This window comes from Oreochromis niloticus, linkage group LG10 (genome assembly GCF_001858045.2).
Source record: "Oreochromis niloticus isolate F11D_XX linkage group LG10, O_niloticus_UMD_NMBU, whole genome shotgun sequence".
Lineage (NCBI taxonomy): Eukaryota > Metazoa > Chordata > Actinopteri > Cichliformes > Cichlidae > Oreochromis > Oreochromis niloticus.
In genome coordinates, this window is record NC_031975.2 from 16,233,927 (window position 1) to 16,248,563 (window position 14,637).

At 39.8% G+C, this 14,637-nt stretch overlaps 1 protein-coding gene across 6 annotated transcripts in view; it reads right to left on the reverse strand.

Moving 5' to 3' along the window:
* Positions 1-14,167, reverse strand: part of fryb (furry homolog b (Drosophila)) — a 51,880-nt gene extending 37,713 nt beyond the window's left edge. For 3 of the 6 annotated variants that reach the window (XM_019363744.2, XM_019363742.2, XM_019363740.2), the window contains exon 1: positions 5,545-6,604. In XM_019363744.2, coding sequence (XP_019219289.1) covers positions 5,545-5,791 — 247 coding nt within the window. In that variant the 5' untranslated portion in view covers positions 5,792-6,604. Of the gene's footprint in view, positions 1-5,544; positions 6,607-14,002 lie in introns of those variants that run through there. The other 3 variants (XM_019363747.2, XM_019363741.2, XM_019363743.2) reach the window with 3 other exon arrangements.
* Positions 14,168-14,637: the final 470 nt, after the last annotated feature.

Genomic DNA, 14,637 nt, shown 5'->3' on the forward strand with positions numbered 1-14,637 from the left:
GATTTTAACTGGCTTCTGACTTTGTGTGGTGTGGAGTATGCTAGATTTTATATAAATATGGATGGAGATCAACTAGGGATGAACAAAATCTCCTTCAGCAACTATTAAGTAGCCAGAAGGGGCCAGGTTTTCTCTGCTCTGTCTGTCTCTTTCCTTCTTTCTATCTATCCCTTCTTTCCCCCCCCTGTCCTTTAACCTCTTCTTTACAACCCCCCCCCCCCCGTCCTTTAACCTCTTCTTTACAACCCCCCCCCCCGTCCTTTAACCTCTTCTTTACAACCCCCCCCCCCCTTTTCATTTCCTCCATCATCTCCTGACCCTGTGTTCACTTTTGAGAATACAGGGTAGAGAGATGATAATAAGTTGATAATAATAAACACAATTGGCTACATTTTACATGTGTCAGATCAATGTCTTCATTTAAGAATAATTCATCTTAAGTATAAAAACAAGAAATGGGTAAAAGTGTGTTTTTCTGTAAAATATGCATACTTTACTTGTTGTATCCAAATCCCAGAAGGAAGAAGACGACAAATAAAAAAATAAACAAAAATAAAACATAAATCTATTTCTCTTTCTTTAATGGATAGTTTTAACACCATTCAATACATGTGCAAGTTACATCAGGTGCAGACATTCATGTTCCCTCCATGATTTATCATCATCTTTGTCACTAGTTTGCTTGCAGTGATTTTTATTCATTAAATCAAGCAAAAAAAGTTGTTTTTTAACCTTTTTGTTACACCCTTTAGATGAATAGAGATTTTTTAAATTAAATGTGTTGTTGTTGTCACCCAGCCTAGGCACTGACACTGATAATGAAGTCTGACTTATTCCTGACTTATCAGCTGGTACAACTGCTTCACACCTCTGGCAGAATTGAAATGATTCATGTGGCACATGGGAAATTAACCTGTCAATAATTTAGATGCAATGTTCATGCTTTACAAATTTGATCATGTAATTAACAGCGAGACATTTCAGTGAATGTTTTGTGATCATTTCAGGTGCCTTGGTGCTGCTGGATATCATTTCCAGACGATAAATATTTAATGTGGCGAATGTGAGCTTGATTCTTTGCTTTTTTTTCTGCAAACGAGGTATCTCTGCTGTTTTGAGTGTGTAATGAGAAGATACAGAGTCATGGTGTGAAAAGTCAAATCGAAGCAAAGCAGTCAGCTCCCTTTGCTTATCCCAGCTTAAGAGATTTTAGTCTGCTTTGCTTGATGAAGCATCCCTTACCTAAACTTTAGCAGTACAGCTGGTATTTAATTTTGTCTTCCTTTAAGTAGATACACAGGCCAATACCAACATACTGTATGTCATGACTCTGCTAGCATCTGATAATAACCTCCCACATCTCATAGCTTTAGTTCAACTCCTGAGTTTTTAGTGTACCTAAGTACAAACTAAATTATCTCTACCTTAAAAAGCCTTTGAAAATGTCTGCTTAAGCATAAAGTTATGGCAGCGATGTTACGGTTGGCTGAAAAAGCTTGGAAGTACAAGTGGATAATTAGGGTCATTGTGCAATTCCCTGGATGAACAGCGGAAGTGCCACAGGACATGTGAGCGGCCGAGGGAGGGAGAGCAAAAAAATGAGAGTGAGAGGAAGAGTAAAGAGTGCATAGGATACAGTATTATGCAAAGCTTGGCAGCTCAGAGGAGAGCTGCCAAGCATGGATGGCCTGGTTCATATTAACAGACAATTACAGTTTAATCTCAAAGGAGGAGAAATATATCAAAGAAGCGCTGAAAGCCTATTCCTGTCTGCAACTTCTGCTTGTCCCATCACAGTGCTGGGCCTTACAGAATAAGCAGGCCCAACAATTTTGGCTGTTAACCTGCATACAAGCCAATCAAGCTCAGCTGACAATCATTAGATATTAAACAACTTTCAAAATGTTCTGAAACTGTCAAAACATCCTGTGTATAACAACCACTTGACTGCTGGTGCACCAAGTGCTGAACTGATGAGATGACAGCTAAATCATATTTAAAAGTCTGCACTCTGATCTTACTGATCCACTCTTACTTGTGAGACTGCATAAAAATGTTTGCATTTTTGCTTGTTGACCCACATTAGGTTAAACAGTTAGTTACATGTGCCAGCTGGTGGTGGTGGGGAGGGTTATCTATGGGAAATTTGAATTGTTATGTACTGGCAAACTAAACACAACACGCTTGTGACAGAGTGTGGACGAAGCTCAACATTGAAAATAGACCTTTCTAATTAAGATGCCGTTTGACTCTTTCTGCTCTGACTGATGCAAATGAAGCCTGCAGAGTGTTCGCTGGAGCACAGCGCAGATCCACAATAAGAAAAATCAATCAAATTTCAGGACTTACAATGGGGAAAGGGGGCATATTTCCCATTGGGTTACAATGACACACATTTATGGAGCCTATAAGAAAGAGAGAGAAAAAAAATCATGGACATGGAGATGAACACACCCCTATGGAGGGGCTGAGATTCCTCACATTCTGAGCAGGGGCCTGGGCATGCCAGCTGTTGGAATGTGACTCCTTTACACACACAGACAAACACACATGAACACACACATATATACAGGGTACTTATACATGTAAAGCGTATATTAAGATTTCATTTATGCTTGGTCTACAAGTATAATGTGGTCACCAATTCATTTTTATTGTAATTCCACTATTTTTAGTGACAGTGAGTAACTAAGTAAAAAAACCCAATTAAAGTTAACTCAAATTAAAACAGTTTAAACTGGGTTAGCACTCACTGTTTTACACGCTCTCTCTCTCTCTCACACACACACACACGTATATATATACAAAAAGGATTCCTTCTATTTCCTGTTTATACGTCTAATGAATGAGTGATACAATCAATAAGCATTAGGCTGCTCAGCATCAGATAACGCAAACCTGTTGTCCTGAAAATGTGGCAGTTATAAGATGGTTATAAAACAATACATTAGCGAGGAGGTGTGAGGATCAAACATCGAGCCACTGCGCACTTCTACAAAGCTTAGCCCAAAAGACTCCACTGCTAACAATGGCGGCTAACTAATGGGCCACTCCATCTAAACAATCAAAGCTGGAGCTTAAATCATGTGCAGTGTGTAAACCAGCAACACTAAACAGACTATCTGCAAGGTCAGTAGCTGAGTCATCTCCATTAATGGTACTCACTGTAAATCAAAACCGTTTACAGGCTTCAGATTGAACTAATGCTATCAACAGAATGTGAAGAAACAACACCACCCTTTCAGCTTTTGAAAGTACGAAGGGGCCTTTTGTGTAAAACCAATCTGTATCATGAGATGGTGGAGCATGTCAATGTATCCCCAACCCTGCCCTGAGTAGAGAGAAGAGAAGAAGAAAACCATATGTGGAATTACATATATTCTAGTCAGACAGCAAACAGTGGCTAATGAGAGACAGAAGCCAAGCTCAGATGTGATAAGAGAAGGGAAGCAAACAAGAGTAAACTCCAGCTTTCACAGCTGGGGCTTTTATTTTTTTTATTTTTATTGTTTTGCTTTTAAAGTAAAGGAATAAATGCTGCTGCTGCTGCTGATGAGCTGACATCATCTCTTCTAGACTGGAAAGATCAGAGTTGTTCATGCCAATATTTGCCATGTGCTAATTTTCTAAAATACTGACAGTGAAAATGTTTCAACCAGAAAAGTTGTTAACTCAGTGGCTGTCACAGGGAGGGTGGAGACAGTCTTACACTACATGAATATAACACTTTCCACTTGCTGTGTGATACGAAATGGGTACAGAGGTGTAAACAGCTGCTCTCCACATCAGCACAAACACAGAGAGTGACACAGAAAGAGAGGCAATTTCTCACTTCCAGCATGAGGAGAAAGTTTATAATAGAGTCACAGTTATATTTAACCATGTGATCGTCACGGTATCTGGCCTCAACCACAAAAACTGAATCCCTTTTTTAAAAACTTTTTTAGTATCACACTAATTTGTCAACTTTTGAGATATATCAAGTATTTATTTTTTCTCTTAAATTAAAATTAACCGTTGTAACTTTAACAATTTACAATAACAATAGAAGGAGCGAATGGTATGTCCTTTAAAGAACATCTTTGAATCAAAGACACAGAGATTACACAATTTCATCAGTCAAACAGAGACTGTTTGATACATTGTGTCTAGCACAGACAGACATTGTTTGACTGGAGCATTATCATTCATTGCCTAATGATGGAGACGTTGGAGCTGTGCATGTTTAATATTACATTTCAATCAAGGAATGAACTTCTAGCATAAATGTCTATTCGTCTGTCATTGTATTAATCATTTCAGCTTCATAAATCAAATTAACTCAATCACAAAAACCATAGTAAACAAGTCAACATGTGTCAGACATCTGTTAATGTGATGTGTTTTTGTCATGCTAACCGAACCATCATAACACAGCACATGAGCACACTCTCACGCATAAACACAGAGTGCAAACAGATTGCTTCAAACGACCACAGAGGGGCTGTTTGAGGCTTGGGGCTCACACAGTAGTGCGTCCTTGACACAGCTGGGTCAGATAACTCTAGTGAGAACGCGTTTGTGTACCATCAAAGACTAACACATATACATTATCTCAGCAGCAGAGGCTTCTATAATCTTACATTTCACGGCATTTCTTTGACATTTGCACTCTACAAGCTCATTTATTGAGAAGTCTCAATAAAGGCATGTTTGTGCAGGTGCTGCTTTGTTGCACAGACACTACCTCACACCAAAATTCCCCCTTTTCACTCTTCACCATGCACCTATGTCTCCATCTTTTTTCAAGTTCAATCAGAGACACAAAATAAGCATTCTGCTTTTCTTATCCTAAAGCACCTTCAATTGCATCTTCCTTCAAATGCCATTCAGTATTACTTGACTTAATAAATCTAAAAACTGATACATTATTACTAAATTTAAACAATACTCTGATCCCAAGTATACCTGTAAAGACTCCCTAAAATGTTGGAAGTGTTTAGACATAAAATTCACAGAGGTTAAGGTAAGCTGAGAGAGAACAAGTGGTTTGGGGAAAACAACAATCCTGAGGCCAGAAATGCAAAAGCATGTCTTTTTCTGGATTCATGATCAGTGGAGTAACCTTGTGGTATTTTCTAAAGACACAGAGGGTATCAGTTTTCACAGGGTCTTCAAAACCCACAACAAATACACCTGTCGAGTCTAGTTTCCAAGTGACAACAAAGACAAACTTTGCAGTGGTGTACATAAAGAGGCAGACGGGGTCTAAACAGGTAGCAGAAGGTCTGAGCCATTTCAAATCTCAAAGCGGTTAAAAACCGCACACACCCACATTCCAGCTGGCGAGCGGGGATCATTTTTTCAGCTGGATGTTCGACCTGTCTTTCTGCCATTTCCACCCTTAAACTTAACTCCTCAGGTCATGACAAATAAGCAATCACATTCAAACTTCCTGGGAATATTACAAAACATGTATCTCATTGCCTCTTGTGTTCATTCGCATTTGTGCTCTTCAAAAGAAAACAAAAACACACAAAATTTTTAGAGCCAGTCTCCACATACCTCTATTAATGATCCCTCTCCTCTTTTTGGACCTCAACTGGATCTTTGAAAACCTCCCAGTGAAGTCACTGGGATCAAACTTATCCACTGACAGAGAGGCAATACGGTCCAGAACGATCCCATCCTGGCCATCACTCTGGTTCACCCCCTGGTCCTGATTTTGGTTCAGACAGTGGCCATTGCAATGATCTGAAGCACTGCTTTCAGCCCCAAGGCTGGTGGTGCTTTTGACATCTTCTAGAGACATGTCTCCACTATTTGCTCATTAGCCAGTCTCCACAGGAGCTCACCGACACCTCGTAGAATATTGTCAAAATGTGGCCCTCCTCAGAGGAAGAAAGACAACCTTACATTGTTCCACAGAAGACTCAAAAGAAAAAAATCCTTGTTCCAGACAGGTAAAACTTGAAAAAGAGGAAGGAAACATACTTAAAAAGGCCATTTTGTCCATTTTCATTTTCTTCATCACCTTTTTTCCCACATTTTGGTATCCAGTTTCCTTTCAGGGTTTACTCTCTTTATGTTGTGTTCATTCAATCCCGAGACAGTGAGCTCATCGCTTTGTTGTTACACAGTTCTCCTGAGAGTTCAGGTCTTCCTCACGAGCCTTTCTCACAGTTGTTTAAGATTTTTAAAACATTTTTTAAAAAGTTTCTTATTTTATTTGAAAGCAGACTTCAGTTTTCTGTAAAACCCTTCTTCTCTTTGCGTGCCCCGCTTCAACTCTCACCTGCTCTCAGATCGTTTCTCCTTCTGTCTTTTTCAGCCCTCTGAGGCACAGCTGTGTTTCTTCACTCTCAGGTGGTGAAAAAAGGGGAGGGAGCCAATTCCAAGAACGCAGCTTGATTGGGTGGTTTGTTAAATCTGGGTGGTTCTTCTACCCCCTCCACTCCCTCGCATTTTCTTCCTCTCTTTTCCCTCTCTCCTACTCACCTTACCTCACAGAGGCATTTTTGGCAATGAGAAAAATGATTTCTTTCTTGCGTCCTCTCTCACACACCTGTTTCCTGACTCTTGTTTTAGCCTTTTTCCCTCTCACGTAGCAGTAGAGCATTAAAGAATGTCATCTGTTTACTGCTTTGGATAGCCGGAACACTGCGTGATGGTGTAAGTGTCAGATACCCTGCGCTCACTGGTCGAAGCTGTTTAGCCAGTTACAGTAACCTCAATTGTTAATGGTGCAGGATTCCTGAGGACAGACACACCCATTAACAAAGCTTGGAGGGGTGGGGGGGTAGGGTGTTTGGGTGGGTGAAAACACAAACAGGAAGCCCAGTAGCCTAAAATTATTTTTGTAACAATCAGCTGCTGATTAGTACATACATTTCAGAGACAACTGTGGGGTGCGATTGTCATGTGGTTTTAAATCTGTCAAATAAAGCCTGGCAAATGCATATTTATGTACACACAAGAAAAAAAAAGAAAACAATGGCAGCTATACACGGAAATGTTACAACATTATGATATAAGTAGGCTACTGTTACTGTTGAAGGTAAAACTTCCTTGATCTAATCCTGGAAAGGGACCAGGAATTAAGCCAAATGTCAAAATGCAAATGCCATCCCAGCCCCTTATCCAAAAACAAATTTTACAGGGAATACACTGCACTGTTTTAGTTTAACCCTAATTATGTGGTTCTTTAATGCTGCAATCCAGCAATCCTAAATCACATTACTAAAAGTCTTCCTCAACATGTAAATGGAAATTTTTAAAGTCAAAGCCTGGCAACTAATGTGCAGGGTTTTTTCTAAACCCTTACACTACATGAATTATTCAAGTAAATGTTCTTTATTAAAAAAGTGTAATCTTTCTTTACTCCTCACTCAATTTTCTCTCTGCAGCTAAGGTGGTAAACATCTCTTGGGAGCTCCATATCCTCCGGTGACTTCCTGCTGTGTACGCCATCGTCATGACATCAGCTTCACTTGGTGAATCATCCCGAGATTTCGTGCATGTAGGTGTGAAAACAAAACTTCACGTCCTCCATGTAAAGACTGCAACACAGGTTTAATTAGGATGATTAAAACTCTCTCTTATGGGAAAAGACTAAACCCACTTTACACATTAAACACTGTTTGCAGGTTCGGTGGAGTATGAAAACGCATTGTGAAAAATGCTGGATAAAGCGAGATGGTGCTGTGCAGAGGGTGATGCTTTTTATACACAGGAAGTGATGTCTTTGTTGAAAATGAAAAATTATATACGTAAGGCATGTGGCTTTAGAAAGAAGTGACGTTACCACAACTCTGTAGCCCTCTTCTCATCCCTGCTTCAGGCCGTCTGCTTGAAGCTACACCGGCCACAGGCTGCTAACAGGAAATGAGAAGTTTCCTTCCTTGAATTTTGTAATCTGTCTTTCTTGAATCTCCACAATCACCACAAACAAAGGAGACTTCAATTGCCATCAAGGTCAAAGGTCAAATAAATACATCACACAAGCTAGTGTCTGGAGACAAAACAAAGAGCAAGGAAATAGTTAACGGCTGGCAAACAGGCACAGTGAGGCTCGGTGCCAAAGTCAGTTAGAGAGGCGTGCTGTCCCCTAGGGCAGTACAACAGCCAACTATTAAAAACAGACTCATTCACTCTTCCTCACATGAACACACACATGCACAAACAGGAGACTTTTCTTCTTTATTTAATCTTTAATTTTGACCAACCAATCAAAGAAAACCCACAGATAAAACTATCTGTCCTTTCTGCATTTTCATTTTACCTGCATTAAGATATGTATTAGAAACAACCTGACTGGCTCTGGTTTCACTTTAGTTATAATGGATTTTACTGGTAGGCTACTCAGCTTTGTCACTCTGTATTGTTTGCTTCACCTGATTACCTGTGCATATATTCAGTAGGTCCAATACTGCCAATCCCATTATTCACATTTGTGCAAAGAACAACCTCATCTGTTTCTGCTTCCTCTCACACCCCTAATCTAAAATAGTCTCTTAACTCTTTATAATACTAATTCAAAGTTTGTGCTGAACACCAGATTGATTTTTCCAGCACTCAAAATCATGTTTTCACTTGCATATACAAATACAAGAAGTCTAATACTATTAGTATAATATTAGTTTTCAAAGTCACAATTTCTGAGTTACTTAACAGCCTGCATATAAATCAGCCTGAATATGAATTATGAGATAAGCACCAGCTTCTACCCGCAGTACAGACATGCTTTGGTGTTATGGGACAACCAAATAGACCCAAAGAGACACACACACAAACCACAGGGTCATAGGCTAAAATAAACAGCTGCCATTCCTTAACTGTGATTCCTCCCCTGAGCGTCCCTCTGTTTTTGTCCAGTTTTATGTAGACTATACAGCTTTACAACTTTAGTTATCAGCCACAACACTGCCAACAAAGAAAGAAATGTGTCCCTGCAAGTCAGAGGTGAAAGTTGAGCTGAGAAGACAAAGCGGTGCCATCCAGTCTCACATTCAACATTCAGTCTGAAATGTAGAAACTACTTCCTCCCACACAGTCTAAGTCAAAGGAGACTGTGCCACGATCATGTTTTTTGTGGGATCTTTTATTTTAAAAATCAAAAATTGCATGTTTGCTGCTTTTTCCATCTGTTCACATCCCAGATTAACAATTAATCTGAGAATGACGGACATTTTAAACCCTATTTTTTTCACCCATTTCTGCTGTGTACCTCTTACTTTAACCTCAGCAGCCGAAGCAACCCCTTGTATTTCTTCTCTGATCATCCCTCCACTTACTATTTAAATTGCACCATCTGGGACCTCTGTGACAGGGGACTTTTATCTCTCTTGTCAGTCAAATACGTTGTCTTGTTAACAGTTTCCCAGACTCCCCCGTACACTCAGCAAGCCGGTCAAACAACAGAAGATAAACAAGTTTACTTTTGGCCTTAAGCAACAAATCAAGACTCTAGTTTAGTTCACAGTTAATGACACCCACGCCTCACCACAAGCATCAGTCCAGATCACAGGGGACACTTGCTCCCGCAAGAGCGTATGACTGAGTGCATATTTTGAGTTAACACTTATAATAAAGGAGAGTGATTTTACTTTGTAGTTAAATCAAGCATCAAATACCTTTCAGTCTTACTAAATCATTATCATCATTAATGCTTATGACATTAAAATAATTTCCATCCAACTGAAGGTTAGTTGGTTGTTTTTGTTTAAGTAAAAGTTACATGTAAGAATCCTACATTCAAATTTTCCTTATGAACAGTACAAAGGAATTAGCATTAAATTAAAAGTAAGGGAATCCTTCATGCAGTCACTAAATGTTAGAATTGGCTGGTTGTTGTGTGCTGAACAAAGCTGATTAAGTACAATACCTACTTTATACATGCATGCCTTCATAAAACTGGTTTAAACAGGCAAAGTAACTGACATGTCTGTTTATATTTACTGCATGTTTGGGCAGGGTTTAAACTGAAAGTGACTTCTCAGAGTGAAAATGAAACTTTCACTTTTAGCGGCTTCATTTTCCGCATGCTTTCAAAACTACTTAGATTTTTGTTTTGTAATGTAAAAGTATGAACACCACATTGTACACCACATACAAGGTTGTACGCAAAAGAATTGCATTCCATAAAGGTGTGCAATTATTTTTAGCCAGTGCTGGGGAAGAATAGAAGGCTTGATTATCAGACTAATAATTTATTTTTGTTAACTTAAAGTAAAACATCAAACAGATTCAATTGATTAAAACAGCCTATACAAGTGAAAAGATGTGTAGTGAGTTTAAAATTGATCACGTTTAAAAGTTTGCAATGCACCACCGCAATTATCGTATTGTCTGCCAAACCCTCACAACCGCCACCACCCTATTGTGATATTTTACCTCAGGCTTTCTGAGGGTCTTTTGAAATACCTTTTTCACTCATTTTCAGTCCAGTCCTTGTCTCTGACCATTTTCAGAGGATTGTCTTTTAATTGTTAAGCCACTTAACACTAAACTAAGAACCATTCAAGCATAACATAAGTCACCTAACTCAAGGGATGAACTGGTGTTATGTCAACTTGCTAAAAAGAACTTTTGTTGTTAGCAGCCTAACAAAACATAATTTGACCCCATTTCTTTAGTTGAATCAATGAAAATTACCGACATGAAGGCAGATGTGAAGGAACTATTATCTGAAAATGTGTCATATCTTACAAAAAGAAGTGGCAGTATGTAAAGATGTATTTATAGCAGATGAACAGTATCTGAAAGTCATGTCTTTAAGCAACAGAAAACAAGCCAGATCTGAGGTCCAGATCCAGACAGGACCTGAGAGATGCATCTGGCCTGTCCCTGATGAGACTACAGCAAACAGTAGATGGGTACATCTACTGTTTGCTGTAGTCTCATCAGAAATGATCTCAGTGGAAGTAATTGTCTACAGGTATCAGTAAAAAATAGTGGAGTCTTCTTTTTTTAGCATGACAATGATTTCAAACACACTTCTAATGCAGTAAAGGCATACCTGGACAGAAAAACACACAAAGCAACACTATCAGTCATGGATTCGCCTCTACAGAGTCCGGACCTCAGCATTACTGAAGCAGTGTGGGATCTTGGCAGAGAGCAGAATAAAAGGCAGCAACATCCAAAGAAGAGCTTTGAATGTCCTTCAAGAAGCCCCGAGAACTATTCCTGAAGACTACTTAGAGATATAACAAGAAAGCTTGTCAAAGAGATTTCAGGCTGTGTTGAATAATAAAAGTGGTCACACCAAATATTGACTTTCAAGCTTGTTAGAAGTGTAAAAACTCTGTTTTTGCATTATATAATGTATTTGCATTATTTTTGCATGCTTCAACAAATCACTGAACCTATTTTTTCATTTTCCTGATAAAATATAAAGAAATGAGGGGTGACTCACGACTTTTTCACAGTATCATAGCTGTATTGTCCACAGCGGTAGTTTAACAGCTGATTATCTTCCATCTGCCATTATCAAGCCCAAACACCAGCTCTACAATGGTGCCCTCTTGAGCCCATTACAGAAACAAAAGCTCTGCTTACAAATAGCGTTTCTTTCTCTGAGGAGGTCAGGTTTGTTAGTTTGTACGTTGACAATATTGTTTTAGACACAATTAGCTTTGCCTGCAGCTCAGAAACAATAAAAACAAGGACTGAGGGCGTGATTTTAAAAACAAAATGAGACATTAAAACATCGATTACAAAAAAATGCATCACAGCATTCCATCACACTAGCCACTGAAGTGTACATGTAAACACACCTACACACTCACACACATACACACACCAATATGTCTTTCCATATAGAGCTGTGTTATATAGCAGTATCTCTGGGGTCTCCAATGTGCGGACTAATACATAATCAAACAGCCTCAGAGCTCCATTAAATCTAACAGGCGTGAAACAACGCTCCCTCAACAATTTTCTAAAATCTTAAAACAAACACACACACACACACACACACACACACACACAAAAAAACCCCACAAAAGCAAATTCAATTAATTCTCTGTTAAATCAATACATCAACACGCCGCTCAAACAGGCTTAACAGGCCATGTAAGACAAAAACTATTTAGCTGCTCTCTGAACAACATTCGGAGAACAGCACACCCATAAAATGAGCACCTGGGGCAAAACAAACAGGGAGCGTGATGGTAAGGACTGTTTGATGATGTCTTCTGTATATGAGTCAACTGGTGTGTCTCTGGAGAAGAACCACGTTATGTAAGGCAGTGGGAGTGAGGTGTCTAGCGGTATCTATGGGAACAAAGAGGGTGAGGAAAGACAGAAAGCTCACCAGCTGACTGAGGTTCACCAGTCCAGAGTGTGAGGTCACACTTTATGCTGTTCACACATACGCGCGCGCGTGTGTGTGGAGATGACCGAGCAGTTACTGGCAGATTTACTTAAACAAAGGAAGGGTGGCCATGCTCATCCACACCATACAACCTTAATTAAGCTTCCAAAAATATATTTTGGAAACTTACAGCAACATTATACCGGATTAGTCTCTGCCACTCATGTTAAAAGTTGTCTGATCCACTCGTCATGAGCTCCTTAGATCTGATCTCTGTGACCTGTGAGTGGGATTGAAGGGCCTGTTGACAAATAGACAGTAAAGCTTAAAAGAGCTCAGCCATTTACACTAACATGGCAAAAAACAGAGTCTCAAGTATCATAAAAGGGGTGAAAGAAGGCTTCTCTACAAAACTCGGGAAACTCTTGATCATAGAGGGCCAAAAATTTTAAAATGATGCCCTCACATGGATAGTGGCTGATAGCAAACTCTTTGTCTGAATAGTCAATGTTCTTTACAACTAAATGCACAGAAACAAATAACAATTCTAATTTTAAATAATACATTTCTCTCAAAATGAATTTTTAATGTGGTTGACGATGCTAAAAGGTAATAAATGCAGGGTTTTTGTATGTATATCCTGAAATCCAGACTGGGAACAAATTTAAAGTGTACTCTGACACACATGTCAAACTGTCTGTGTGTGTGTGTGTTACTTGTAGCGTAAGTCCATACCCAGAACAATAGAGTTAACTGGGTCGCTCCTACTGCTGCTGCTGACTGGCTGTTCCAAAAAAGCTGGAGTGATGAAGAGGAGTATGATTCATGAGAAAGAAAGGGAGGGAGGGTAAAGGGTGGAATAAGGCGGAGTAAGCCTGAGACACAAGTGTGAACAGCACACTTCACCACAGCACAGTACAACACAACAGAAGAGCACAAACCCCTATTAAATATCAATCAGATTTCAAAACATTTAAAACAGTCAGCAGAGTACTGCTGCCTGCTGTGATATATCCTCAAACACTGGCTTCCTCTCACAAAACATCCAAGCTGACTGCTTCTAGACATCTCAGCAATGGGATAATAACAACGGGAGACCACCGGACCTAGACTACACATTGATCCACAGCCCACAACTCTACACGTACTCTCAATGAGGCAAAACACCTCATCAGTGAGGGGTCCAAAAGGCCCAGACAGGGTATCAGACGGGCACCGGAACTGAGAGACGTGCGTGTTTTCTCTTCCAGACGTGACACACTTTTTTTTAATATTCCCAGAATGTAATCACTGGCAAGTAGCACTGCTGCTATTTACATTAGCTCCCTCGCTGATAGCTAAAGTGTAGCGTAGCCATCATAAAGTGTGATTTACTATGATAGCCGCTGTTTTAGATAAAGACTGTTGCTTTAGCTAACCTGCCTCACAAAGCCGCTCGGCATTGTTCGCTGGGTTGGTGGCACCGAGGCAACTAAAGAAGCGAGTTTAGGTTAAGTCACATTCTCTTTTTCTTTCTTTTAATGGCCGACCACTGTAACCGGCTAAGCCTATGGCTAACTCAGCTGCTAAAGAGCTAGTAGAAGCCCCCCGTGGTAGTTAGAGCTATCGATGTTGTATTAAGAAATTGCTCGGCTGCCTTTGTGGTTGACACAGAGCCGTTAAACAGCACCGGGCATAGCACTGGAGAATCATTTAGCTTAACTGTACCTTTTCTGCGTCGACCTCAGCCACTACAGGATCATTTCCTAGCACCAGTTCTTTGTTTATGTGATTCGGTGGCTTGTTTTCATCAATCCTCCTCGTCTCTCTCCTCCAGGAGTCGTGCCGCCTCAGCTGACAGCGCTACTGCTCGGGATGTGAGTGCCCCGCCCTTAGCAACCAATCGAACGCCAAGAAGCCGGTAACTGAGGCAAGACAAGCTTCCTATTGGTTATCAGCTGTGTCCATAAACGTGTCGCTAGGGGCGCACCTTGGACCAAGGGCAGGACACCTGCTATGAAAGGATGCTTAGAACCGCAGGTGAGGCTTAATCAAGAGAAGAAAAAGCCGTGGAAAACAAGTCCAAAGACACGTTGTAGCGGGATAACAGGAACCTTTATGATACGTAGCTGCACAAACTAATATAGAGGTGAAACAGCTTCTTTTTGTATTATGATTATTATTACCTTTTTTTCACCAAGAACTCCCATTGAGAACAGTCTCTTTTACAAAAGAAACCTGGCTAAACTAGCAACCATACAACCTAAAACATCTAAAACAAAAAAGAAGCTAGAAATACAAAATAATATGCAAAATCCTACATAAAATAATATGAATATAAAAAGTGAGTGCTATTGTTATGG